Below are 26,232 nucleotides of genomic sequence, written 5' to 3' on the forward strand. Positions count from 1 at the left end.
TTGCAGAGGACGATTGATAATATTTAGTCACAAATTGTCTAATTTTGGCACTAATTTGTGCTTGAAATTAAAGCTTCTGTAGGGATTAAAAACGAAAGCAAAAGTTTAATAAAAGACTTCGATACCTTTTCATTGATAGCATGAAGATTTCATTCATTTAAGCCATTTAACTGACGGATGGATATTCAATGACTTCTTAATCTCCTGGAATAATAATGCAATTTAGTCAAAAGCAAGGTACATTAAATGTTGGTAAAACAATGCTTAAACACCTCTTGTGGGAACAATTCCAACAAATCGAAATAAAAGAAAAAGAATAGGACTTTTGTATAAATAATCTACGTTTTATTTCAATCTTTCTTTTTGTCTTTAAATAATTCCTCCCATTTTTACTCCTCGATAAACAAAATTACTGGATTAAGTAAATTCAGGTGTGGGATTTGTATTCACAAGTGCCGCGCATGAGAAAATCTACCTTTGTTGATTTTTTTATTCATTTATATCTTGTCGAATAGGTAGAATAAAAACCCTAGAGAACACAGAGATTTGTGAATTAGAATGGCAAAAAACGGGAAAATTAGTAGATCTCTAGAGAAATACTACACATAAAAAAATGCGATGGATGCGAATTTGAACTTGTGAAATTGTGTCCATCTGAATCCTTCTTTTTCCATCTTTTTTTTCAATTTATATATAATATAAATTAATTTCTCTCCTTCACTTCCTGTCTGGCGGGATTTTCAGTGAGGATTCGGTGCTCTAGAGGCGAATACCGGGATTGCGGGAGCGCACAAAGTTGAGGAGCTCATCGGAGTCCTCGCACACGAAGGGCTTCAAGTGATGGCATGCAACATCGTGCCATTTGAGTCCATCGTTGTAGAAGTTGTTGAGGATGGACAGGCAGGATTCGTCGTTACCCTGAAACAAATGTTGAAGCAGTTAGTATTTGGGATGATGTGTAAGAGTGGTGGGAGGACACCAACCTGAGCTGCTTCTCGGTTATCGGGCTGAGCCTGACCGTATCCCCCGGTGTAGCTCCAATCGCCAGTATTGCGCTGACTGGTGGGTCCAATTTTGGCTCCAGAACCGGACCAGAACCATCCGTTCTCATTGGGTGGCAACAAATCGGGGCGATCGCATCCGGCAAAGTTGCACTTGCGACCAGAGGTCCAAATGTACCGGACATTGCCACGACCAATGCGCTGCTTGATGAATTCATTCTCCTGTGGTGTCTCCAGGGACACGGCATCCATGCAGTGACGACGGCAGATGTTTCTTGCATCAAGCCAGTCTACCTCCAAGCTGCGAGTTGGCTACAAAAGGTAAGTTTTTTTTCTCTTAAAATTCCCTTTTTTTTCTGGAAATATTATTTGAAGAATTTTTCATATTCTTTTCCTAATTTAAGGATTTTAAAGGAAATCCTTCTTGAATTTAGAAATCACCTTTTCTAGCTTTGAAAGTCAAAATATTGCGATTCTTTGAATCTTGATTATAAAGTTTTAAAATCTCTCTTATTTAAAAAAAATCGCACGAGATAATTCCAAGAAGAGTTTGGCATCGTATCATCATAATTATGATCTTCATGTAGCGTTGAGCTTTTAAATTGCTTTTTAGAGTTTATGTGTGCAAAAATGATTTGCATTTGCCACAATTTGCATACTAATTCACGCGATATCTTGTATAGAGAGCGTCTCCTCTCAAAATTCCTTGAAATGCGGCTTTGTCGCGATTTAACCTTGTAGAGCTTTGCGAGATTGGAGGGAAGATGAAAAGAGATTCTTCAACATTTATTTACCTGATGTTCCCAACTGAAGAAATATGAGTGAGCAACCCCACGAGCATCTCGATAAGTGGCATGACGAACACCTGAAAGAATTTTTTAGTGGGATTACAAGCCTTTATAGCAAATTCCGTCACAGACAATATAATAAGATAAAACATATCTTGACAAAATAATGGGAATGTTCCATCCCATAATGGTACTCGTTAATGGTTTCAACGCACAAATTGCAAAAGACATGATGAAAAATGCGATAATTGCGCGAGATCTACGAGATGTTTCACTCTCGCGGTTCTTTTGCAATTTTGCGCGCGTCAATGCTGGGTGGAAGACAATGCTAGTCATACTCACGATTTGCACAACTCCTCGGGTCGGGAAGGGCTAAACGACGCTGTGCCGCCACCATGCCCAAGCCAATGGTGAACAGTGCCAAGATCCTGAGCACTGACATCCTGCGTAAAGAGGGAAAAATAAAAATGTTAATGTGAGAAATTTTTCAAACCAAATAAACATCGGAAGTGGTCAATCGAATGGGGATAGCAATGAGAGATCAATCGTGATGCTCACTCAGTGCTTTTGTCATTTAAATTAATGAGTCTTCATAAAATTGTGACACTCCCAACTTCCTGCCTTTTCTGTATACGATGAAATTGACAACATTGACTAAATAGTGCTCAATTTTTTTACAATTTAATCTTGGGAATTCCATCTGGAGCACAAATTGTTGGTAAATAAAATAAAGCAGAAGCCCTCAAATGCGGGCAGCTGACAGAGCAATAATATTTTGAAATGCGGTAATTTTCTCAATTTATTTTGCAAAATGGTTCACTTTTTTTCCTCTAAGAGGAGTGAAAATTATTAGCATAAAGTGAGAGTGGGGATAAATTTGCGGGAAAATTTTTGGATTATGCAAGAAAATTGTGGGTTTTCTACTAAAATTAAAAACTGAGATAGATAAAAATGGTTCAAGGCTTTTTAGGTGGTATTTTATTACACAAATAAATTAAAATTAAAACCACAAAATGATGCTGAATTTGTTGAATTAATTGGGTGATCATTGTTAATTTTTGTAAAGATTTTTGTCGAAAATAGTAAAATTTAATGAAAAATAACAATGAATGATATTGTCATGGAGAAGCTTAATTAATTAAAGATTAGATTGCAGGTACGTGGAAATTTTGAGTTTTCTGTTTTAAGAGACTGAGGTGGTTTGAGTTTTATAATTAATTAGTTTTATTTTTTTGCTCTTTTTCTTACCATGATCTCTTGAGGAAATAAAAATGTTTGCAAAGTTTGATTTTGAAGTTACAGTCGTGCTCTCGTGGTAGGACCGTCGTCAAAATGACTTCTCCGCGGTAAAACGGCTTCAGAATGAAGTATTTTGCCTTCGCAGTGGGACAATTAGTACTATTGGAAAGGTAGGATACTAATTGTCCCACTGCGAAGGCAAAATTCCTCATTCTGAAGCCGTTTTACCGCGGAGAAGTCATTTTGACGACGGTCCTACCACGAGAGCACGACTGTATCTAGAAAAATTCCAGACCTCTTCTTTTATTTTAAAATTTATTTTAGTGAAAATTTAAAGCTTTTATGCTCTTTACTTTCAGCAAAATTGTCAAGCCTACGTAATATAGCAAATTCTAATTAATTTTAATAATTTAAAAAAGAAGTCAAAATTATACAACATTCTTTAAAAAAAATTGATTCTTTTTTAGAATCTATACTTAGAGAAGAAAAAAATGCTCTAAATACCTACATAAAAATTTAAATTTCAAACCCAACTAAAGTTAAATGACTTCTGATTTAAAAATTCAGTGATTTAAAGCATTTTTTAGCAATTAAACTACAAATCCCAAAAGTATGTCAGATCTTTGCACAGTGCACTCATTTTCTTAATCTTAAGCACCAAAGAAAATGGTCATAAAAGGTGACGAAATTGAAAGAGCAATTTCACCTAATTCTCAGACTTTTGTGATTTTTTTGTGCTCATTCTACACGGAGATAAAACCTTTTTCTCTCCATTTGATTTAATTTCGTCTACGACGAAAGACCCAACCGCTAAGCAATTCCGTGTTTTTAAAAAAAAAATAATGTTTTGTTGTTCAAATGAGAGTAGAGCGATCTGGAATGAGGTAATGAGTGGGTATGAAGAAGTAGGACTCATTGTGATGTGATCCTCAAATCAATACAAAAGGATCATTCACCGCAACGCGTGTATTTTGAAGCATAACAGAAATATTTCTTGCATGGAATGTGATGGTAAGTTAATTGGCTATATAGAGGAATATTTTGATGCTCAAGAAGCCCATAATAGGATCAATCGGACTTTCTTTTGCAATGTACTTAATAATACGCAATGTGTGATCGTTTGGTGCGATATTTGTCCAGTATTGTGGCTAACCACGATTTTTCCTTTCTAAGAGGCGATATGCCTCACAGAGATGTGATCTCCATCTGACCATTGAATTGTTAATTTGCATCATTTGTCATGGTCTTAATCTTCCATATTTTCTCCTCTGCAATCGTGATCTTTGCTTTATTGATCGAGAGAGACATTCCACAGAGCACGAAAAAAAAGTATTTTGTGTTATGTTTTTGAATTTCGAAGAAGAGAAATCACCCAGAAAAAGGCTGCCGAAATCTTTATACCCCGCGTGTGAAAATACAATAAGATATTCCAGTGAAAGCTCTGGCGATCATGTGATCGACGGAATGATCAATGATGTGTTAGAATGCCGTTTAAATTTAATGATCTTGTGGGTGGTTTCGCCAGACATTGGAGGAGGTTGAAGACGCATAAAAAAGCCCGCGATGAAAGGAAAGAGTGAAAGTCAAGGTTCAAATCATGTCAAATTCACGATCACCGGCAAGATCGTACGTAATTGTTTTCCATCTCTCTTCACAACCTTTTCCGAAACACTCTTCAGGTGCGTGTCCATAAAGTGGCCCCTCGGGGGGCAACTGGAGGAGCAGATAAGGCGTAAAAAAAAAGAAGAATTGTTGGGAAGGCATGTTAATAATATAAAAATGAAGCTCAAGTAACGGTTAAATCGCACTAAGAGAATCTTCAGAGGTGTTCTGAATAAAAAAAAGCCCGCGCGCGCCTTCATTCGCTAAATAAACAATAAAATACTTCACAAGATGAAGAAGAGTCACTTAAAGTCTATTGCGGACTTTGTTTTCATCTCAACGCGCGTAAGGAGGAAGTTTTCTCACGTGCGGTTCATCGGAAGAACCTTCCTTTTGCGGTGGCGCGCATTCAATTGATTATGGCGATGACAAATTCAGTTGGGTAATTACTAGGTCATGCTTGCTTGTGTGAGGCCCCATCATCAAATACGCGCACGGCTGGTGGAAGTTATATTTGAGGAGCAAGTTCGATGGCGGAGACTTTTGCGCGCGCTTTTAATGTGTGTGACACTCTGAGTGAGAAAAGTCGTGAGTTGTAGGTAAAAGAAGTCAATATAATGGAGATCAAATGGGGCCAAAGAAGAAAGTGGAAGATGGAATTTGGAGTGTTGTTTACACCTTACACTCATCCTCTGCCACAACTCAAGTAGCCCCACTGCGGTGCTTCGTTCTTTTTTGTCTAACCGCGCATAGAGCCCCCAACATTGCCATTCTTCTGACACAATGTGAAAAAAAATTCATTATGCAATTTTTCTCACACACAACATCATTCATTGAGCGAAGAAATGCAGAGATCATGTTGCGAAAAAAAGAAGCACCTCGCATTGGTGTTGGGAGAAAATTTATGTAATTAAGTAACCGGTAGTGTCTTGAAGAATGCCTCCCATTTGCCGTATTTATTGGTTTTATTCAGAATGGGGGTCAGTAAGGCTTGAGCCGTATGTTTCGATTGGGGAAAAAACAGAAAGACATACAAACAGAATATTGTACGACTTTGTTGTACTTTTTTTCTTTCTCAATAAATCTTCTTTTGGTCACTTTTGTTTGTTCTTCGAAAAGATTTCTACTGTGTCAATTTTAAATATATTTTTGATAATTCTAAAATCGAATAGAATTTTTTTTAGAAGGAGAAGAAGAAGATGATCTCAGATTAAGTAAATTTTTATAAACATCCCGTCTCAGATTGAATGTCTTAATTCTAATTTCCAGACTTATTCGAATTTTTCCGTTATACAATGCCCATCGTTACTCATAAAGAAAGAATTTATCTTTATTTTTAGACATTTTTTTTTACTAAATTTCTATATAAAAGAAAACTATTCTTCATTCCGTTTTATACTTAATCAATTTTCCGATTTGCAATTTTATCATCACTAAGCTTTTTTCACGACGCGCAACAACTAGGGCTATATGCGCAATTTTTGCAATATTAATATTCAGTTTTCATATTGATAATTTTTTATAGAATATTTTATTAAAAAAAATTTGCAATCGCTCAATTTAAATGCAAAAAGCTTACAATAAAAACTTTTTCAGGTACCCTATGTATTACGATATTAATTCTTTTGTAATAGATTAATGATTTTTAATATTTTTTTGGATAAATTCGATGCACTAGTCTGTAAAAGGATTTGAGTAAATTATTATTATAATTTTTCTATATAAATAAATCAAAATATTAAAGTTTTTTAAGTCAAAATTGCAATAATGAAAATCAACAGGAGAATCACAATAAAACTAATTTAAGTATATCGATTTAATTTTGTTTAAATTTATCTTTAAAAAAGCCCTATTTTTTTTTGGACTACGAATAATATATTTAATAAAAGAAAAAAATCCCGTGAGACAAACCTAGTTTTTCGTGCAAAAAATGTATAAAATTCATCGTCTCAACTTATGCGGATTTTATGTCAATGATCTTGATTTTTTTTTGAAAAGTTTGTGGAATGTGAAATCAAAGAGAAGTAAAAAACAAACCGAAATTTAACCAGAATTCACGTCCATTTGCATATACAAATTTTTGCGGTCATTTACCTCTGATTTAATTTCACATTTTTTATTAGAGAACGCAAAGATCCGAAAGATCAAGAATCCATCTCTCGATCGCTTCAATAAATCACACGGTAATGGTATTTGAAAAAAAATCACTGTATTCATCGAAATAGGATGAATTTATGGCGTGGTGAAAGGAAAAGTTTCTCATGGATGAGCAAATAATGAGGAAGAAGAGATTGGCAGGAAGTGAAAGATCACGAAGATCATCTTTGGTATGTTTGGAAAAATGCACTGCATCACAGAGAGATCGCACTGTCTAATGGCTCTCTTGCAAATCCACCGAGCAATCCATCACACAAAATATGTGGTCTTGTATGGAAGTTCATAAATCATGGGAAAATTCATAATAGCATCACTATGATCTCTTTGAGTTGCACATTATGGATCCTTTTATTAGTTTTTTTTTTAAGAAAAGAAAGGATATTGAGAGCTCACCTGGAGTTTGGAATTAACGTGAGTTTTTTAAACAAAAAATCACCACTACCAATTTTCACTGAAAAAAAAACCGCACTGGATAATCCAATGGAGGTAATCCTTAATGGAGATGATTGTACACAGCACTGGAGGAGCGACTGAAATTCACTTGGAGACACACAGGTGACTGGCTCGCTAAAACGTTCTGTTGTGTGTTTATAGCTGGCCTAAATGCCCCATCTGCAAGTCTCTCTCTCGCGCCGCTGGTGTGGGTACGAGAGCCAAGTGCCTCAGCACTAAACCGGAGGTTAACCTACTTCACTTGCCAAGCTTCTCCCCACTTGCATTGATCTCTCGCGCGCGCGATCTTCTGCCACTCGATCACTCCTCCTGGCTCTCTGCACTCGTTCGCTTCGTGCGTAACGCCAGTGGAAAAATGCCCCATCCACACCCCAGGATTGGTCGCCTAGTGAGCGATCCTTGACTCTTCTTTGTGACTTTTCTGGAAAATTCCATTCGGCGGAAATCTTCAGAAATATTGATGAGGAAATACTCCAAAGAAAAAGTTTAGTATAGTAGTGGGTATTTTTTGTAATTTTTCATTATTGATTGTTCTTCCTAATAGAATCACTCAGTGGGATTTAAAATCAATAGATATTTAAAGAAAAAATATTAAAAATTTTATTTTCTATATAAAATCTTATGCTGAATTTCCATTTAGTAGACAAATTTACTTCGATCCCAAACTAAGCAAAATAAAATACTCATTTAAGGCATTTTTTGTCCTACAACTCCTTCTCGGATAATTTTGTTCAAAGTTTGAAAATATTATATTTTGAGCTTTTCCATGCCCTTAAGTGACTCTTTTTGGCCCGCTCTCCTCTTAATTTTTTTTTATTCTGCATGTATTTTTATTTATTTAGTCACTTTTAAACATAAATTAAATCATTATATTGTGCCTTTCGAATATGCTTATAAACAAATCATCAACTGCAGTGATTTCCTCGATAAATCAAGAGCTGAAAAAAAGCATTTAGAAAAGAGTTTTTAAAATATTACTCAATTAATTTCCAGTAAGCGCAGATCATGATTTTACAAATAAATCACATAATAAACTGACGCTCCCCCCTCCCATGGAAATCCACTGAATTTCCTTTCATTTCACTTACAATTTTCCAATGAGTAATTTGAATGTGGATTTCTAATTTTCTATTCTCATGTCTCTTTTAAGGTTGGAGCTCTTTTTTTTTCATGTGATTGTTGGATGTTTGATATTTTGGTGGAATGGCATTGAAATCCATCGCGAGGAGGGCAAGAAGAATATAATCTTGGTCAAGAAGTTGAGAGATCTTCGTGGAATGGTTGGTGGGTGCAAAAAAAGAAGGCACTGCAACGTATTGAATACGATTGTGTAATTTTAAATGAGTTTCCTGGTTCGATTTCTGCACAAAGAGAGAAAAAAACATGCATATACACACATTTGGTGTTAAAATGAGCAAGAAATGAGAAGTATCTCGCTGGATGCACAGATGAATGCACCACACCATTCAACTTTCCCATCTTCTGCCATGCCATTATTCAACGTGGATTGGTGCAAACTGCAACAATTGAGTGAGACAGAGTGAGAGAATTTAATTGCTTTTATTCTATGAAATTACACCTTGAAGACGTCGCAGACATAATTCTCTCGTGCGAAGATCAAGCAACTCACAGAAGAGCCTCTATACGGGGTCTCTGAACTCTTTCTCGCGCGCGTCTTTCTCGTTCCTCACCGATATTTTAGCCATGATATGTGTGTCTAGCTTGAATATTATTTCTTTTTTTTTCTTCTACGTTAAAATATTGTGAGAGGAAGAAGCACTTTATATTAGGATCCTTCTTCACATTCACTTTTTCGAAGCTTGCATGTAGCGATACATTGTTGCACTTCTTTGAGATTTCTTAATCATTTAACCATCTTTCTTTTTTTTCTTAAACATTAAAGAGAGTCTCGTGACTCGCGTAGTCTTTTCCTTGTTTGTAGCGTACCTATTTTATTGTGCAGATGAAAAATCATTAAGGCTTGTCCTTCTGTTTTCCACGCACAGATTGACGGCTCAAGATGAACCAAAAACAGCACCAAAAAGCAAATCTCCGCTGATGCGACAACACAAAGAGCGGTGTCCAGCCGAAAATGAGAAAATTGATGCAGATGGATATGTCTAGATTTAACTGATGGATCCATCAGTCAGAGTACACGAAGAGGAGAAAAAAGTGTTTTGCAATTGTGTAATAGGAGTCATGTGATCATTGCTGAATGGAAGATTACAATCTAGAAGAAGATGGTCAAATTTAGGTAAAGGTGAGCCACTAAAATTTTTTACTGGAAATAAAAAAATGCCAATCACCGCCACACGATTAATTTCTGCAGAGATGCAATTCTGGCACGTTTGTAAATTGCAAAAGCAACCACCTTGAAATTATTAAGATTTGCTGTGTGTAAACTTAATGATCTTTCTTGGCTTCATCTTCAGGTGCTTTGAATTCTTTTGATTTTGCAGAGAGATCACAAAATATGCAATGTTCAGTTCATCTCCACTCACGTACCTACTACAGCTTTTGAATTTTCTTTATTGAACTATAGATATTTTTCTTCTTTGCAAGAGATTTCCAATGTCAGAGCTCACGCAGAAGAGATTTTTTTGAATAACGCTCACATAAATAAAACACCATGGATGTTAAGAAAATTATTGAAGGTTTTATCATTTTCATTTGAGTGTCAAAGAATGTTATTTTGGTCTTGAAAATCTGGAAGAAATCAACCATTACAAGATGGAATTGAGCATTAGCCACATGAATGGTTCAGTGATAATTTTCCAAAAATTTTGAGGAATTTAAATGAAAGTCCTTCCTCTCATTGTTTTTACGATCACGTTTAGCCTAAACATCATTTTTTTTAAATTATTTCTTTAGTTTGTTTATTCAAAAAAGGAAACATTAATGTAAAACTTCTTGCCGCGTAGGTACATTTCTATTTAAATTTCTGACATAAATCTTGTTGCGGTTTCCCATGAAACGACACGCTAAAGATGATGCGAATGATGGAACGGCGGCAGGGAGAGATGACTTTATAAGCTAATTAGATTAAAAAGTAAATCCCAATAATCTCACTAATTGCCGTGAATAATTCACGATAGACAGACGTATAGATCTTAATGAGCTTCACCGTTCAATTTTCATTGAGCTTTGCAACTTTGACACAAATTGAATTTTATTCAATGAATTCCCATTTACTGCTGGCATTCATAAAAAAAAGATTCAACATTCTATTCTCAAACTAATAATTATGAAGAAATATTTGAATATTTATTTATTTTTTACTGAAATTATGTGATGGCTGTTTTTTCTGAATTCTTTTTTTTTCCTTTTTCAGCTGAGAGAAAAAAAGAGATTCCTTGCAGCATCCGTTACTTATAAATTGGCGAAATTGGTAAGTTTATTGTTTAACTATTTATATATTTCTTATCGGTTACATTTCTGCATACAAAACATTTATACACGTAATAAACTTTTTATTAACGATCCTCATTTCCACCAAAAATATTTTCAACTCCGCAATATGCACACACTAATTGAATTTAATTGAATTTTAATCTTTCATTTAATGGAAAACTAATTCACAAATCCATTCTCTTTTATTAATGTTTATATACATAACATACAAAAATTTATTAAATCTGGAAAGGTGAGACGATATGCTGGGAAAAAGCCGCTAATTTTAGTTGCTGCGTATCATTTTATTCCTGATAAATTAATTGGTGACTTTTCACTTTCTTTTGCATTTTTCTTTGCAAGCGGAAAAGATAAAAAGTCAATTGAAAAAAAAAATTGAACAGTTTGTGCCCAAAAGGGGAGTACATATCAAGGCTGGTATAGAAAGTGATTTACGGGAGAGAAAGGGGCAGAGGCAGAGAGCGGGAATAATTTGACCTTAATTTTTATATATATGAATCTTCGCCATGGTAATCTTAAGCCATGAGGAGAAGTTCAATTTGAACAAAATACTGCAAGAGATGGAAAGACAAATACAGGGCTATGAGCAATATCTGAGAAAAACTACGTTTTTTACAGTATTTTTAGTAAATTAATTGAATTGGATCAGACTATTAAATGATTTGGAATTTTGTCTTCAAGAAGAAGATCTAAATGAAAGATCAAAAAGAATAAGAAATTTTTCTTTATCAATTTTTGCTAAAAACCCTGCAGTATTGTTGGCCAAAGGGAGCAATTTGAGGAGCAGAGCAAAATGCAATGTAAACATGCGAGAGATACCTCTGAGGTTTGAGGGAAAATTTCACTATATGCGATTGAGATTGAAAAACAAACAGAGGATGAGGAAGATTTTTGGCTGAAGATTGCCGCGTGCAAGAGATGCCATAGAAAGTTCCACGGTCTTTCTTTCACTCCGGCAACTCGACAAACGAGCCAATTAATAATTTCAATATTGCATTCTTGCCAATAGTGGTGTGGCTATTAAGAGATTCCAAATGGCGCGTAAGGCGGTGAAAAGCTCATTTATTCTTTTTGCTCACAAAAGGTTTCCTTGTCTTTTTACCGTACGCGCAACATTTTATCATCTCTTCTTTACTCATGATTAATTTGCGCAAATGTCTCTATGAGGAAGACATTGTTGTACAACTTTATGTAATGCCGGTGGAAATTTCCGACAAATACTTAAAATAAAGATTTTGTTTGAAATATTATTTTTAAATGTTGCAAAGGAGACGGTTGAAAAGACGCATTACGATATTGTCATTTTTTTCAAATATTTGTCATACGATTTGATTTCGGGTATCTTCGTGATATTTCGGAAAATTTATATGTCAAATTTTTAAAATTTTAATTCAATGACTTTTTTTCGCGCAAATCAAAAGCGAATGTTGATTGAACAGATTGAAGATGATGTAAAACCAATAAATACACGGCCAGTGATTTTCTTTATACCTGACGACAATAAATTCTTCACCTTCTTCATTTTGACAATAATATCATTAAGGAAGGTTAAGGTTACATTTTGTTTAGCAATACTTTTTTTTATTGCTTTTAAAGAGTTTTTTTTTAGTACGATTGACCTTTTTTGCATGCGAAAAAACAACAAATTCAAACAGGTGCGATTGGGCTTAAGAGGTTTCCGGAAGCTTTATCTTCTTTTTTTGTGCGCGCGCGTATATTTGCCAAAGAGAAGAAATTTACATAGTTGCGCAAGACAATCCACCCACATTCCCATCAAATTAGTTCCGCGATGCAATTGAGTGAAAGATGCGCGCATGAAAAGGAGGAAGATGGTTTTTTTTAGAGAGATTCACTAATCATGATTTGGTGTCTTTATTTGGTACTCACGCTAATTCTCTGCCGCGTTCTTCCTCGAGTGTTAAAAAAAAATAACGAACAATTTCTTTTTCTCTTTTCTTACATTCTCTGTGTATTATGTACCATGGAGGACAGACAGAGTAGCAAAGAAAGAGGGGAAAGAAACTCTCTTGCTAATTGGTACGGTTTTGATTTCACTCCAATTGATCCTATCATTCTCTTCCTACATATGGCCCCCTGAAAGGAGAGCAAAAGGTGATGAAGATGTGAAGGTAAATTGAAGAGACTTCTTTTTGAAAATACATTTAACTCCAATTGTTGCAGATATCTTATGCTCTTAATACTTCATCAATTTTCAACCACATGCTGTGCGGGAAGTTTACAAAATTAAACAGAGCTCTTTTTGGCGCGAAAGTTTTCAAGCATGGCAGCTCAACAAAAGACGCTATTTTCACTCGTATTATGGTCCCTTCCAAATTCAATATCGTCAATACATAATTGAAAATTCAAAGCAAATCCATATATTGAGGGGATAATCATTTCTTAAACATTTGTTTTTTATTTTTATTTTATTGAACTTTCAATATTTTTTAGCACCTGATGAAGGATTTGTGTAAACCGAAAGCTTTGGAAAATATAATTTTAAAAAAATCTACAAATTCCTAATTAATTTTGAAGCAATACAATAGACTTACAATAGACTTACAAGAACAAATATCTTATATAGTGAATTAGACATACTCCCATTAAAAGAACTAATAAAAATAGAACAAATTACACATGTACATAAAATAAAAAATCAAATGATCCACACACAATCAAAAGTAGAAATTCTCATGCAGGGGAGACGTACTAGGGGTGATGTAGTTTTTCCAAAAAAGCCAAGAACAACAAAATATGGCTTAAGACGCTTAAGATCAATTCCATATATGTCAATAAAAAATTATAATAGCTTGCCTACTGATATGAAGAATGTAGCTCACACGAATTCCAAATACTTTAAAGAATTGTATAAAAGTAAGAAACTTTGAATTCCCCCCCCCCCCCCCCCCCCCCCCCCCCGCTGTACTGTAATCGTTTGCAACTCTATGAATTATTGTACAATTTATTGTATTATATAGTCTAAAAGTGGAATTTATTCCATAGACATGAATTTTTAACAATAAATCTAATCTAATCTAATCAGGTAAGGTACAACGCATTCGTGCTGATAAACCTTTCTATTTAATGAACAATAAAAATTTTGTTGTGTCCAACGAAAAGAGAGAGAAATGCAAAGAAATAAAATACTGTGAATGAGGGTCAATATTAATTAATTCGTCGACCTCTAATCGTGCGAAAAGAATTCCTTCGTGTGCGATAGAAAGTGAAAATCACACTCATGTGACAAAAAGATGGTTAATTTTTCAATTTCATTGACTTTCCTCTCGCCACTCTCTTTGGCTATTAGCGCGCGGGGGGGTGCGAATGTATCTTCATATATATGTATATATTTCATGGCTCCGGTGAATGCTGCAAAAAAGCAAAACCAGCAGACAGAAACGAAATATGAATAATAAATATTGTAAATTATTGCATTAGGATGCCTTTTCGCACGATACTCTTTTGCCACCTGCTGAAAAATAACAAAAAAAAACTGGTGACCAATAAAGCATCTCACACAGAAGACTCTCTCACAGTGCCAAAGAAGAGGACCTTATCTCATTTCCCCATCACCTCTAAATGAAGAATATAATGGAAAATATGATTATTGCAAAACTATTTCCTCGGACACAAAAAAGACTGCCCTTGTGCCCAATTATGTGGTAATTTTTCAAAACAATTCTACAAACTCCTCTCGAAGCAAAAAAGAAGCAAGAGGTGACCATAAATCCCAAATAAGCATTGCATCTCTTCTTATTGCTCCAAAATTTACTTTCATTAAATCTTCTTAGCTCGATGTGGTTTTCCACATTTTTCCCAGCGAAACTACCCATTAAATAAAATGACCTGTCCTGCTTGTAAAATATTTGTTGAAAGAAAAACATTCAAAAGTGAGATTCTCACTTTCCCGCACCTACACATGAAAATATGCGCGCATCGTGATATTTATATAATTTATATTTATTTTCCATGATAGTAATTTTTAAATCAAATAATCATAAATGAATTGATTTCTCTAGTATAGAGACTAGCCGCTCGTACTCTCTCACGTCCATTTTATCCAGTCATTTCGCAAGTAATGTTATACCATTGATCCATTTTCATACAACACAATAATCTTTCCATACAACACCGTGAGGATTTTCTTCACAGAAATAAAAAAAAAAACATCTGCAAGTCAATGGGGGAGTCCAAGATGCGTTGAGATCATATTTTAGTGTTATTCAAAGTATCTTTGTGGGGCAATCGTTTTCACAAAAAGCACGTTTCTGCACGAGGACATCGTCATTTCGATGGAAATTAAATTATCATGTTTATTTTTTCGCACTCAGGTGCTTTCTGGAACCATTTAAATTGACCATTATCACACCCATTCTATATAATAGATTTTTCTCATAAAAATACATTTAAAAAAAAATGTTTTTTACTTTCTTTTAAATTTTCTTTTTTTTTATTAAGAAATAGATTATTTTTTGATAGAAATTTAAAGAAAAAAGGTAAAGTAAAATAAAATGATTCGGAAAATTGGCAAAAGATCATTGAAATAATTACTCACTATAATATATCACTTAATTAAGGCCTAATATGGAGCCAATAATCAATCTCTTAATCTGTTAGAATAATCTAATCAGCTTTACGAGAAATTGAGAGAAAAAAATGCTTATTGGCAATTTATTGGAGAAAGAAAACACAATATAAAATTAATATTGAATTAAATAAAATCTATATTTGATCTTTCATATAGAACAATTTTGCAGATCCCTTCGGTCAACACTACACAGATTGAGGGTTTCGTGAAAAAGGACAAGAACTGCTTAAAGTTGATTTAGATTTAATATTTTTCGAAGCAAATTGTTATTTTCATGCGTCCACTTTGAATGGTGGTAAAAGTTTGGGCCAATCTACGAATTCCTTGCCATACTTGAAAATCCCAGCTGTACTGACACCCACCATAGCACCCCAGAAGAGAAGAAAGAGAAGATTTTCCGTGTTGTATTCCTGCGGGAAGACGGAAGAGGCAAAGAACATTGCCACGGCAAACATGAGGACAGATGGGAATGTGAGGTACTTCCATCCACGTTGACTATTTAGTGGACTCGGAATGGAGACACCCTCACCGTCCTGAATCACATAGTTCCCAAGAAGAAGGTCAATGCCATCCTGTCGCATGCCGTCAGTGAAGTTATTTTTGTAGTAGCGCGTTATTGAGTTGATGCCATCCTTAACGAGTCCCATTTTTGTCCTCTTCCCCGTGCGTGTAAAGTCAGTTTTAAGTGCCCCCGTTCCGGAATATTGTGTTGAAATTAAGTCCGCATTATCTGCCCAAACATTCATGAAGAGCATCTCCAAGGCGTAGCAATTCTCAATAGCTTGTCCCCTCTGGAGGATTCCTAGGCGTGTTAGAGTCTGCGCAAGGGATCTCTTGGCCAACATACTCTGTACCACATTCGTCCTGTCCAGACAATCGACACAATTTGTCCGGAAGACACCATCTTGTGACGATAGGAGTGTTCCATCGCGTCTTAAGTGGAACACAGCAAACTCATCTTGTTCATGCGCTAGACGATCAATTAGGATGTTTAGCCTATCCCAGCGCATCTTCCTGCATTCTGCATGAAAATCAAATGCTTCATACCTCACTGCAGTATTACCCAGCAATGCTACGGCATTTGCATACGCCTTCTCGAGCGTATCCTCGGCGCCTCGGTGATCAATAAGATTGATCAGCACTTGCCGTCCGTAGTGTAAGAGTTGGGAGTCCATGTGCTTCGCAAAGGCTGTCATGTGATCCATGTCAGGAATAATTTCTGGGGGTGGTTTGTATCTCAAGTTTGGTGTTTGACGCCAATAAATGGGAATGCTTCCGCGTGTCTGAACAAAGGATACCTTATCACCCAAATACTCAATAATCTGCTCCGTCTCCACAAAATTAGCCACGTTTCCCTACAAAACAAAAAAAAAATTAATCGATCTCTCTCGATGGAGGATTAATGAATGGGATGATTAACTTACATCCTGATCAATTCCACGGCAAAAGAGACGAGTTCCAGCACGATGAATTGATCGCCGTGTAATCAGGCTCCACGTGAATGAATTCCCATTTACATTTACTTGGTTTATTGAGACAACTGAAAAGAAGCAAAGATATTTCTTTTTTTTTAAATCACGCAACAAGTATATTTTGCTAGTTCACGTCATTTTTTTCTCCGAGTCTATTAATAGACCTTTGACCTCACATGGAGAAACGCTCGAGTGCGGCATTAAAGTCCGCAATCACAATTAAATGCCACGACGAATGTGATGAGAGATTTTCGTCTCTCTCATCATCCTAACATTTTGTTTATCAGAATATAATGATTAATAGCAAAAACTTACATCCAAGAATGACTGGGAGGCTAAATTTGCGGCATTCTGGGCGTCGGAACTCCCTCATGAGGAATCCATTCCAGACGAAGCGTGTATCTGCTCGTTCAAGGAGTGCCGTGTTTAGGAATTCCGGGGGCATACCGTTTAGACGTTGTAGGGTGTGAGTGATGTCGTAGGTGTAGGAGAAGTAGTAATTGGGGGTGCTAAGGGTGCGTCGGATCATGTAGAGATAGGAATCATTTTGGGTCTTCTGGATTTCACTCAGATGCCCTGAGGACGGAATGTAGGGATAAATTTCAAAGCCAGCAAGGCGCCAAATTGCTTGACCATTTATCACGCCCACAAATACACGATGTGTTGCAACAATAAGGTAGTGCCCTGCAAGAAGTTTTATCGTTCCCAGAATCCCACAGATTCTCCTGTGGGGACTGACATGGACAAATTCATCTGGTTTATGAACTGAAAAGAAATTTTTCGTGTTATTTCGAATTAGGAAATAAATTCTAAGTATATAATTACTTTCAACACTGATAGTTTGGGTGATTCGATCAATCACCAAGACGTCACATTTCTCCTGGCCATTGGGCTCCACGACAAATTTGTCCGGAGAGGAGTAGCTGCAAAAAGCAAACACAACGTCACACCCTCAAGGTTTTAGGGAAGTTCACCAAGAAATTAATGGTAATTGAAGGAGATTTTTATCTCATTCGCTAGCTAGGTCACTAAGGACGACGAATTGATTGCTTTTTAAAAGGGTATAAGCAATTAAATACAGGAAATTAACTTACAAATTCATATCATCGTAGAGATCCATGTTTAGCCACACTGACAGTTTTCTTCTTCTTTATATCTTTTGGGGCCGGACGTCATTTCGAGTTCCACACAGCCCACAAAATGTAGTCCAAGCGGTATACGTCTTTTTAGTCAGGTATGAAATGTATGAAACTTACGAGTGGCATGAAATAATAAAATTTGAACTAAACGAACTTTTTTTTTGCATTTCGACAAAATTCGTGATTTCCGTGTTTTTTTCCAAATTTGTGGGCATAAAACACATTTTTTGGGCTCCTGGGGCACTTACGGATGCTCCGGGAGCCTCGGGGAGCTCCTCCGTGCGGAATTTGGGGCCCGCGGAAATTTTGACGGTTGGATTACAAAGAACGTTATGCACGAGGTGTTTACGCTAGCGTAAATTAATGAAGTGAATCACCCTATCGAGAATTGGTATGCAACGGTCATGAGCTACAGTTAAATTTGTGAATTTTTGAAATTCCTCTTATCAGTTTTTTTTTCTCTCTATTATCTCCCTTTCGTGATAATCTCTTTTTTCTTTACTTCCACTTTCACTTTCTCCATTATTGTTATTATTTTTTCAATCAATTAAAGAATTAAAATTTGAAATTTGATTAATTTGAATATAAATAAAATCCGCTGCTCAGTTTAATTCATTGAATCAGGAAGAAATTGTTTTATTTAAAACCTCAGTGAAATAGAATTGCCCCACTGATCCTGAAATAAGGAGAAATTGGCAGAAGTGCAACTCATTTCAACCACGAGGAAGATCTTCCAGATTTTGGATTTGCCTTTAGATTGCAACAATCCGCGGTTCTTCGAGCCGAAGGGCTCAGATATTAATTAATGTGTTGCATCTATTAAAGGTATGTGACCAGAGGGAAGGATTGGAAGAAGAAGAAGGAACAATCGCTTATCTTATTTATTTCTTTTGGAATCCTTACCTAAGGTACGACAACTGGAAGTTATTTGGGTGGACCACCAGATATTCTATTAATTATTAATTAATTCGGATCTTACCCAAGGTAATCTTTACAATTGGTTCTTCGAGCCGAAGGGCTCAGATATTAATTAATGTGTTGCATCTATTAAAGGTATGTGACCAGAGGGAAGGATTGGAAGAAGAAGAAGGAACAATCGCTTATCTTATTTATTTCTTTTGGAATCCTTACCTAAGGTACGACAACTGGAAGTTATTTGGGTGGACCACCAGATATTCTATTAATTATTAATTAATTCGGATCTTACCCAAGGTAATCTTTACAATTGGTCCTTCGGGGGAAAAAATCAGCACAAGATGCCAGGAAGATCCAGTCAGAGAGCGGCGTACAAAGGCCAATTCACTACGCTGAAGAAGGATGTCAATGAAATCAGCCGCAATCCTGACTGTCTTCTCAATGAGGGGATGATTGAAACTCTTTTGTATCATCGTCAAAGTCTGGAGTCAATTGAGCGGATGGAAAAACAATTGGAAGAGCAGAAGGAGCAGAGATTGCAAACCAATACTACTATAGAGAGAATGGTGGGTGAGATGAATAGGCTTTCTAGCAGCATCAATGCGAACAACGGCGGACCTACGATGATGGGAAATCCCAATGAAACTTTCACAGTTACGGCTCCACCTCGCAGAAAATTGGACGTGATTAAGATTCAGCCATTCTCAGGAGACTACACAGAGTGGAAAACTTTTAAAGACCTCTTTGAGTCGATTATTGGGAATGATGACACCCTCACTAAATCTGAAAAGATGCAATATTTAAAGACTCTCATAGTTGGAGAAGCTCAACCCATTATTGAGTCCCTAAAGGTCTGCGACGAAAACTATGATGTGGCTTGGACTATACTATCCAAAGAATTCGACAGTGCTGCACCCATTGTAGCATCTTACATGAAAGATTTTTTTGCTTTGCCAGCTGTAGCATCGGCCTCTGTCCAGGGCATTCAAAATCTTCAGAGAAAGTCCAATTCTATTTTGCAAGCATTAGACGCAATGGAGGTAACGTCTCGAGACCCTTTCATTATTTATTCGATTCTGCAGAAACTTGATGAGGAGACCCGTGCTTTATGGGCTGGAAAAGTTAAGGAAAATTGTCCAACTTGGGAGCAATTCAATGAATTTTTGGTAGAGAGAAGTTTTCAACTCAGAATGTCTTTACCAGAAAAATCCTACAAGTCACAGACTCACCCCAAAAAATCTTTGCCTACCAACAAGAAACCAAAGATGAATTCTACTAGCCTTGCAGCCACGGAAAAGAAGAATTGCGAGTTCTGCAAACTACATCCACACAAACTATTTCGGTGCAAGAAGTTCATCGCTCTGGATGGGATGCGTAGATTGGCGGCTGTTAAGGAGCTCAAGGTGTGTGAGAACTGCTTGTCGGACAATCACAAAGTAGAACATTGTTCATACTCTTTGTGCAATATATGCAACGGCAAACACAACCGATTGCTACATGATGCAATTATTATTGCCACCACTACAATCCCAACTCCTGGAGGAAGCCAGGGTCAGACTGGAAATCCAGTCAATCTCATATGTAAGAATGTTACCACCAAGATGTCCAAGGTACTTCTTGCGACAGTTATGATCAGGATTGTGGATTCTTCAGGAGAACAGCATTTGTGCAGAGCCATTTTGGACTGTGGATCTCAAGTCAACATGATCTCTGCAAGATTGTGTCAATTGCTGCATTTGAAGAAGAAGACCGTCAACCTTTCCATTGAGGGAGTAGGGACTTCATCACAATCAGCCCAGCATGTCGCAGATGTCGTAGTGAGACCAAGGATGATGACTTCTTCATACTCTCTACCTATGACGTGCATCGTCATGAAGAGAGTCACCAGCGATCAGCCAAATTGGGATACATCTTCGCTGAACTTCCAAATCCCAAAGCACTTCCAGTTGGCAGACCCCAACTGGCAAGAGACTCACCCTATCGACTTACTCATTGGTGGGCAATTCTTTTGTGACATCATGACCGATGATACCCATGTTTTGGGTCCTCACCATCCTGTGATGAAAAATACAGTATTTGGATGGGTGTTAATGGGACCTTGTTATGTCGGCCATAATGATTCTCAGGTTGTCTCATGCAACACTGCCACCATGGAAAGCATTGATACGGGACTACGTAGATTTTGGGAGTTGGAGGAGATATCAGTAGGTTCCCCCAGATCATTGGATCAAGACAAGGTGGAAGAACTTTACCGAGCTACCACAACTCGAGACCAAGATGGGCGCTATGTGGTACTATTGCCTTTTAAGGATAACATGGAAGAGTTGGGCAACAACAGGGCATCAGCCAGACGCCAATTATTTCTATTGGAAGCGCGTCTGAGAAAAAATCCAGAACTCCGTGCACAATACAACCAGATCTTTGAGGAGTATTTGGAGAAGGGATTTATCGAGGTTGTGCCATATGATCAGCTCAACAGACCTTGTTTTTATATGCCACATCATTGCGTTATCAAGGAAGATGCAGTATCAACCAAGGTTCGAATTGTCTTTAATGGAAGTTCGCCATCCGAATCCGGGCTAAGCTTAAATGACAAACTTATGGTAGGAGCTACTGTACAACCACCGTTGCTTAAAATTCTGCTGAACCTCAGACGACATCCTGTTGCCTTTACCTGTGACATTGTAAAAATGTACTTACAGACAATACTTTACGAACCTCACAGGGATTACCAACGATTTTTATGGGAGACCGAATCTGACCACCAAGTGAAAGACTTCAGGTTCAGGACAGTGTGCTTCGGGGTGTCTGCATCTCCGTACTTAGCCACTCGATCATTGATTCAGTTAGCCTTGGATGAGGGGCACAGATTCCCGATAGCTGCGAAATTGATATTGAATAACTTCTACATAGACGATTGTCTGGTCAGCATGCCTACGATTGAGGAGGCACTCGAAGCAAAGAGACAGCTCATAGCTCTACTGGCCCTAGCCAAACTTGAACTGTCCAAATTCAGGTCAACTCATATGGAACTCACACCTTCATCTGATGAAAATTATCAACTGGACATGCCATCTGAAGAACAGGTTGTAAAGACTTTGGGAATGAGTTGGTGCCTACAGACTGATATGTTCCAGTACACAGTGAACGAATTCCATGGACCAGCAACCAAGAGAAATATGTTGTCAATTCTTGGAAAAATTTATGACCCAATGGGGCTCGTATGCCCCATTACAACTGTTGCAAAATGTATCCTGCAAGACGTGTGGAAGTTATCAATGGACTGGGACACTGAAATTGATGGTGATTTGGAGAAAAGATGGAAAGAGTTCATGAACACTCTACCTTCAATGGAGGATCTGAGGATTCCCCGATGGATATCAAACATCTCCGAAGTAGTACACCAGGAACTTCACTGTTTTGGCGATGCAAGCAAGAGAGCCCATGGAGCTTGTATTTACCTTGTAACTCAAGATGCTGCAGGTAACAGATGCTCCAGGCTATACGCAGCCAAGTCCAAGATTAACCCCATCAGCTATGAGGAGAAAGTAAAGGATAAGATCAAGAAGAAGGACTTCACCATTCCGAAAGGAGAATTATGTGGAGCTGTCTTGGCTATGAAACTTGCCTCAACTGTCTCGGACGCAACAGAAGTACAGCAAATCTATTTTTGGCTGGATGCCACTGCTGTGCTACATCAAATTCATAACCCGACTCAAAAACGAGAAGTTTTTGTACGCAACAAGGTTAAGAAGATTCTAGATGAAACCAACTGTCAGCAATGGAGACACGTTGGAACCAAGTCCAACCCAGCTGACCTGGCTTCACGAGGAGCTACTCCTCAACAGCTCATTTCAGCGGAACTGTGGTGGCATGGGCCAGAATGGTTGTTGAAGTCTGAAGAGAATTGGCCACCGAAGTTCAACGCACCCAATGATGACGGAGCACAAGTGGAGACTAGTTTAGCACTCACTACGGATTCATCAGAGAAGGAAAAACTGGTTGCCAATCCAATCTTCGAATTTTTATTGGCTCAGTTTAGCTCCTACAGCAAGATCCGTCTAGTTTTGGCACGATGTCTTCAACTCGTAGAAATTTGGAAGTCATCAAAGGTCCGAGTGACTCGCAACTCGAGGAGAACTACCTTTTCCAAATTCTTGCATGTGAAATTCCTAAGGGATGCCGAAAAACTCTTGATACAATGGGATCAGCAGCAACATTTTTCTCATGTTTTGGATGCTCTGACAAACGGATCTCTGGAAACAAACGCAAGCCTTCGCCATTTTGGAAAATTGAGACCATTTCTGGATTCTGAGGGTACATTGAGAGTTGGAGGTCGACTTAGCAAATCTACACTCAACTATGATACAAAACACCCGAAGATCCTGCCCAAAAGCCTCTTAAGTCGTTTGATTGCAGAACGTGAGCATCTTCTACTTATGCATGCTGGACCACAGCTTACCTTGGCATCCTTGAGGCAAAAATATTGGCCTATTGATGGACGTCGCTTGACTCGAAGTGTCTTAAGGAAATGCCTCACTTGCATCAAGGCAAGGCCCACTCACGTTCAGCAACTTATGGGGGACTTACCCCCGGAGCGAATCGACCATTTGACTGCCTTCAATACAATAGGTGTCGATTTTGCTGGGCCCATCTACATCAAACAAGGTGTCAGGAAAACTGTCACAATTAAGGCTTATGTGGCGGTCTTCGTCTGCTTTTCTACTAAGGCTGTGCATTTGGAGGGAGTTAGTTCACTCCACACAGATTCCTTCATTGCTGCATTTCGCAGAATGATTGCGAGAAGAGGGTTGCCACATAAGGTGTTTTCCGACAATGGAACCACATTTGTAGGCGCCGATAGAGAACTTAAGCGGTTGTGGGAGGCAGAGCAACACCAGCAAGCGATCCAGATGGTGGCAGGGGAACTTGGCATCGAATGGAACTTTTTACCTCCCAGATCACCGCATCACGGCGGCCTCCATGAAGCTGCCGTGAAATCTTTTAAACACCACTTTGTGCGAGTTGTGGGTGACAGAGCACTGACATTTGAAGGGCTAGCAACCATCCTGTGTCAGATTGAAGCTGTATTGAACAGCAGGCCGCTTGTTCCCACATCAGACAACCCCGACGATCTCCATTGGATCAGCCCATCTAGCCTATGCACACTGAAGGACACACTTACACAACTACCTGACCCATCAGTGACTCACCTCAAAATTGGCTATCTGGACAAATGGCACCTTTTGCAGAGAGTGTATCAGGATGTTACTAACCAATGGAAACGCGATTATCTTACAACGCTTCAAACTCGCAGCAAGTGGTACAAACAATACGAAAATCTCAAGGAGGGAGATTTTGTTCTGATGAGCGACATGGCCCTTCCATCTACCAAGTGGCCGACAGGACGCATCGTGAAGATCTTCCCTGGCCGAGACAACAAGGTGAGAGTAGCAGATGTCAGAACTCATCGTGGAGTCTACAGAAGAGCTGTCCAGAAGCTAGTGCGACTTCCCATAGAAGAAGCATAAAGCTCTTCTGTCCCCGGAGCATGTTTACGCTAGCGTAAATTAATGAAGTGAATCACCCTATCGAGAATTGGTATGCAACGGTCATGAGCTACAGTTAAATTTGTGAATTTTTGAAATTCCTCTTATCAGTTTTTTTTTCTCTCTATTATCTCCCTTTCGTGATAATCTCTTTTTTCTTTACTTCCACTTTCACTTTCTCCATTATTGTTATTATTTTTTCAATCAATTAAAGAATTAAAATTTGAAATTTGATTAATTTGAATATAAATAAAATCCGCTGCTCAGTTTAATTCATTAAATCAGGAAGAAATTGTTTTATTTAAAACCTCAGTGAAATAGAATTGCCCCACTGATCCTGAAATAAGGAGAAATTGGCAGAAGTGCAACTCATTTCAACCACGAGGAAGATCTTCCAGATTTTGGATTTGCCTTTAGATTGCAACAATCCGCGGTTCTTCGAGCCGAAGGGCTCAGATATTAATTAATGTGTTGCATCTATTAAAGGTATGTGACCAGAGGGAAGGATTGGAAGAAGAAGAAGGAACAATCGCTTATATTATTTATTTCTTTTGGAATCCTTACCTAAGGTACGACAACTGGAAGTTATTTGGGTGGACCACCAGATATTCTATTAATTATTAATTAATTCGGATCTTACCCAAGGTAATCTTTACACGAGGCATAGGATAAGTCCCCCGCATGTAACCAAAAATTGGCTTTTAAATTATTGTAGGGGATCATTAAAGATTCAAAATAAGCGTGGTCATTTCCCGGAAAAGCGCTGGGAAACCTACGAATTTTCCGGTTTTTGGTGTAACCTATATTGATTTATTTCTCAATTTCTATCAATTGTAGAATATTGCGATTGGTGTCAAATGAAAGCTATATCAATGCTTAATATTATATATTAAAACCATTTTCCAAAATGCACAAGAAGGTGAAAATTCGGAAAGATTTTCCGAACACGCATTTTTTTTTCGCCTCCCATTTCCACAATATTGCATGGGACCACCTGGAACATCCCTCATTTTGTAGCTTTTTTAATCCCCTTTCATTTGGTATAGCACTTGCTGGGGAAATCTGCTGGGAAAACTGTTTTTTTTTTTTTAGTGATTTTCAATGTTGGAAAAACTCACTATTCGAAGGCTGCAATGTTATACCGGAGCTCACACCGACTTAGCCGATTTAACAATGCAATACAATGTTATACAATGTTATACAATGTTATGACATTGTATAACATTGCAGCCCTCGAATAGTGAGTTTTTCCAACATTGAAAATCACTAAAAAAAAAAAAAACAGTTTTCCCAGCAGCTTAGCTTAGCTTTGAAAGCTTCAAGAGGAATCGTGTTGTCTCTTTCTAACTAATGCAATATTGATGAGATGGCAATACGAGGGCTGCATTGTTAAATCGGCTAAGTCGGTGTGAGCTCCGGTATAACATTGCAGCCTTCGAATAGTGAGTTTTTCCAACATTGAAAATCACTAAAAAAAAAAAAAACAGTTTTCCCAGCAGATTTCCCCAGCAAGTGCTATACCAAATGAAAGGGGATTAAAAAAGCTACAAAATGAGAGATGTTCCAGGTGGTCCCATGCAATATTGTGGAAATGGGAGGCGAAAGAAAAATGCGTGTTCGGAAAATCTTTCCGAATTTTCACCTTCTTGTGCATTTTGGAAAATGGTTTTAATATATAATATTAAGCATTGATATAGCTTTCATTTGACACCAATCGCAATATTCTACAATTGATAGAAATTGAGAAATAAATCAATATAGGTTACACCAAAAACCGGAAAATTCGTAGGTTTCCCAGCGCTTTTCCGGGAAATGACCACGCTTATTTTGAATCTTTAATGATCCCCTACAATAATTTAAAAGCCAATTTTGGTTACATGCGGGGGACTTATCCTATGCCTCGTGCATAACGTTCTTT

General features: G+C 37.5%; 3 protein-coding genes and 1 long non-coding RNA gene across 5 annotated transcripts; 2 read left to right on the plus strand and 2 right to left on the minus strand.

The window, feature by feature from the left end:
- Positions 1 to 323: 323 nt before the first annotated feature.
- LOC129789996 (uncharacterized) lies at positions 324 to 7,534 on the minus strand. Of its 2 annotated transcripts, XM_055827143.1 has the most exons (5): positions 7,181 to 7,534; positions 2,132 to 2,232; positions 1,796 to 1,866; positions 984 to 1,313; positions 324 to 918 (listed from the first exon to the last, which is right to left on the minus strand). In XM_055827143.1, the coding sequence occupies exons 2-5, from the start codon at positions 2,229 to 2,231 to the stop codon at positions 760 to 762; spliced, it is 660 nt and encodes a 219-aa protein (XP_055683118.1). In that variant the 5' UTR covers position 2,232; positions 7,181 to 7,534; the 3' UTR covers positions 324 to 759. The 2 variants fall into 2 exon arrangements, with proteins under 2 accessions (XP_055683118.1, XP_055683119.1); XM_055827144.1 differs by lacking the exon at positions 7,181 to 7,534 and having other exon boundaries at positions 2,132 to 2,327.
- Positions 1,197 to 13,103, plus strand: LOC129789997 (uncharacterized). The gene is made up of 5 exons (XR_008750522.1): positions 1,197 to 1,322; positions 9,247 to 9,500; positions 10,572 to 10,628; positions 12,644 to 12,763; positions 12,833 to 13,103. It is a non-coding gene; the product is annotated as an uncharacterized LOC129789997 (long non-coding RNA).
- Positions 13,104 to 15,351: 2,248 nt separating this feature from the next.
- Positions 15,352 to 17,912, minus strand: LOC129789995 (phosphatidylinositol-3-phosphatase SAC1). Its single transcript, XM_055827142.1, has 5 exons — positions 17,806 to 17,912; positions 17,537 to 17,634; positions 17,027 to 17,476; positions 16,664 to 16,779; positions 15,352 to 16,594 (listed from the first exon to the last, which is right to left on the minus strand). The coding sequence occupies exons 1-5, from the start codon at positions 17,829 to 17,831 to the stop codon at positions 15,512 to 15,514; spliced, it is 1,773 nt and encodes a 590-aa protein (XP_055683117.1). The 5' UTR covers positions 17,832 to 17,912; the 3' UTR covers positions 15,352 to 15,511.
- Positions 17,913 to 20,609: 2,697 nt separating this feature from the next.
- LOC129789994 (uncharacterized) lies at positions 20,610 to 24,959 on the plus strand. Its single transcript, XM_055827141.1, has 2 exons — positions 20,610 to 24,800; positions 24,884 to 24,959. Exon 1 carries the CDS (start codon positions 20,622 to 20,624, stop codon positions 24,294 to 24,296), a length of 3,675 nt encoding a protein of 1,224 aa, XP_055683116.1. The 5' UTR covers positions 20,610 to 20,621; the 3' UTR covers positions 24,297 to 24,800; positions 24,884 to 24,959.
- Positions 24,960 to 26,232: the final 1,273 nt, after the last annotated feature.

Source organism: Lutzomyia longipalpis, chromosome 2, assembly GCF_024334085.1.
Source record: "Lutzomyia longipalpis isolate SR_M1_2022 chromosome 2, ASM2433408v1".
Classification (NCBI taxonomy): Eukaryota; Metazoa; Arthropoda; class Insecta; order Diptera; family Psychodidae; genus Lutzomyia; species Lutzomyia longipalpis.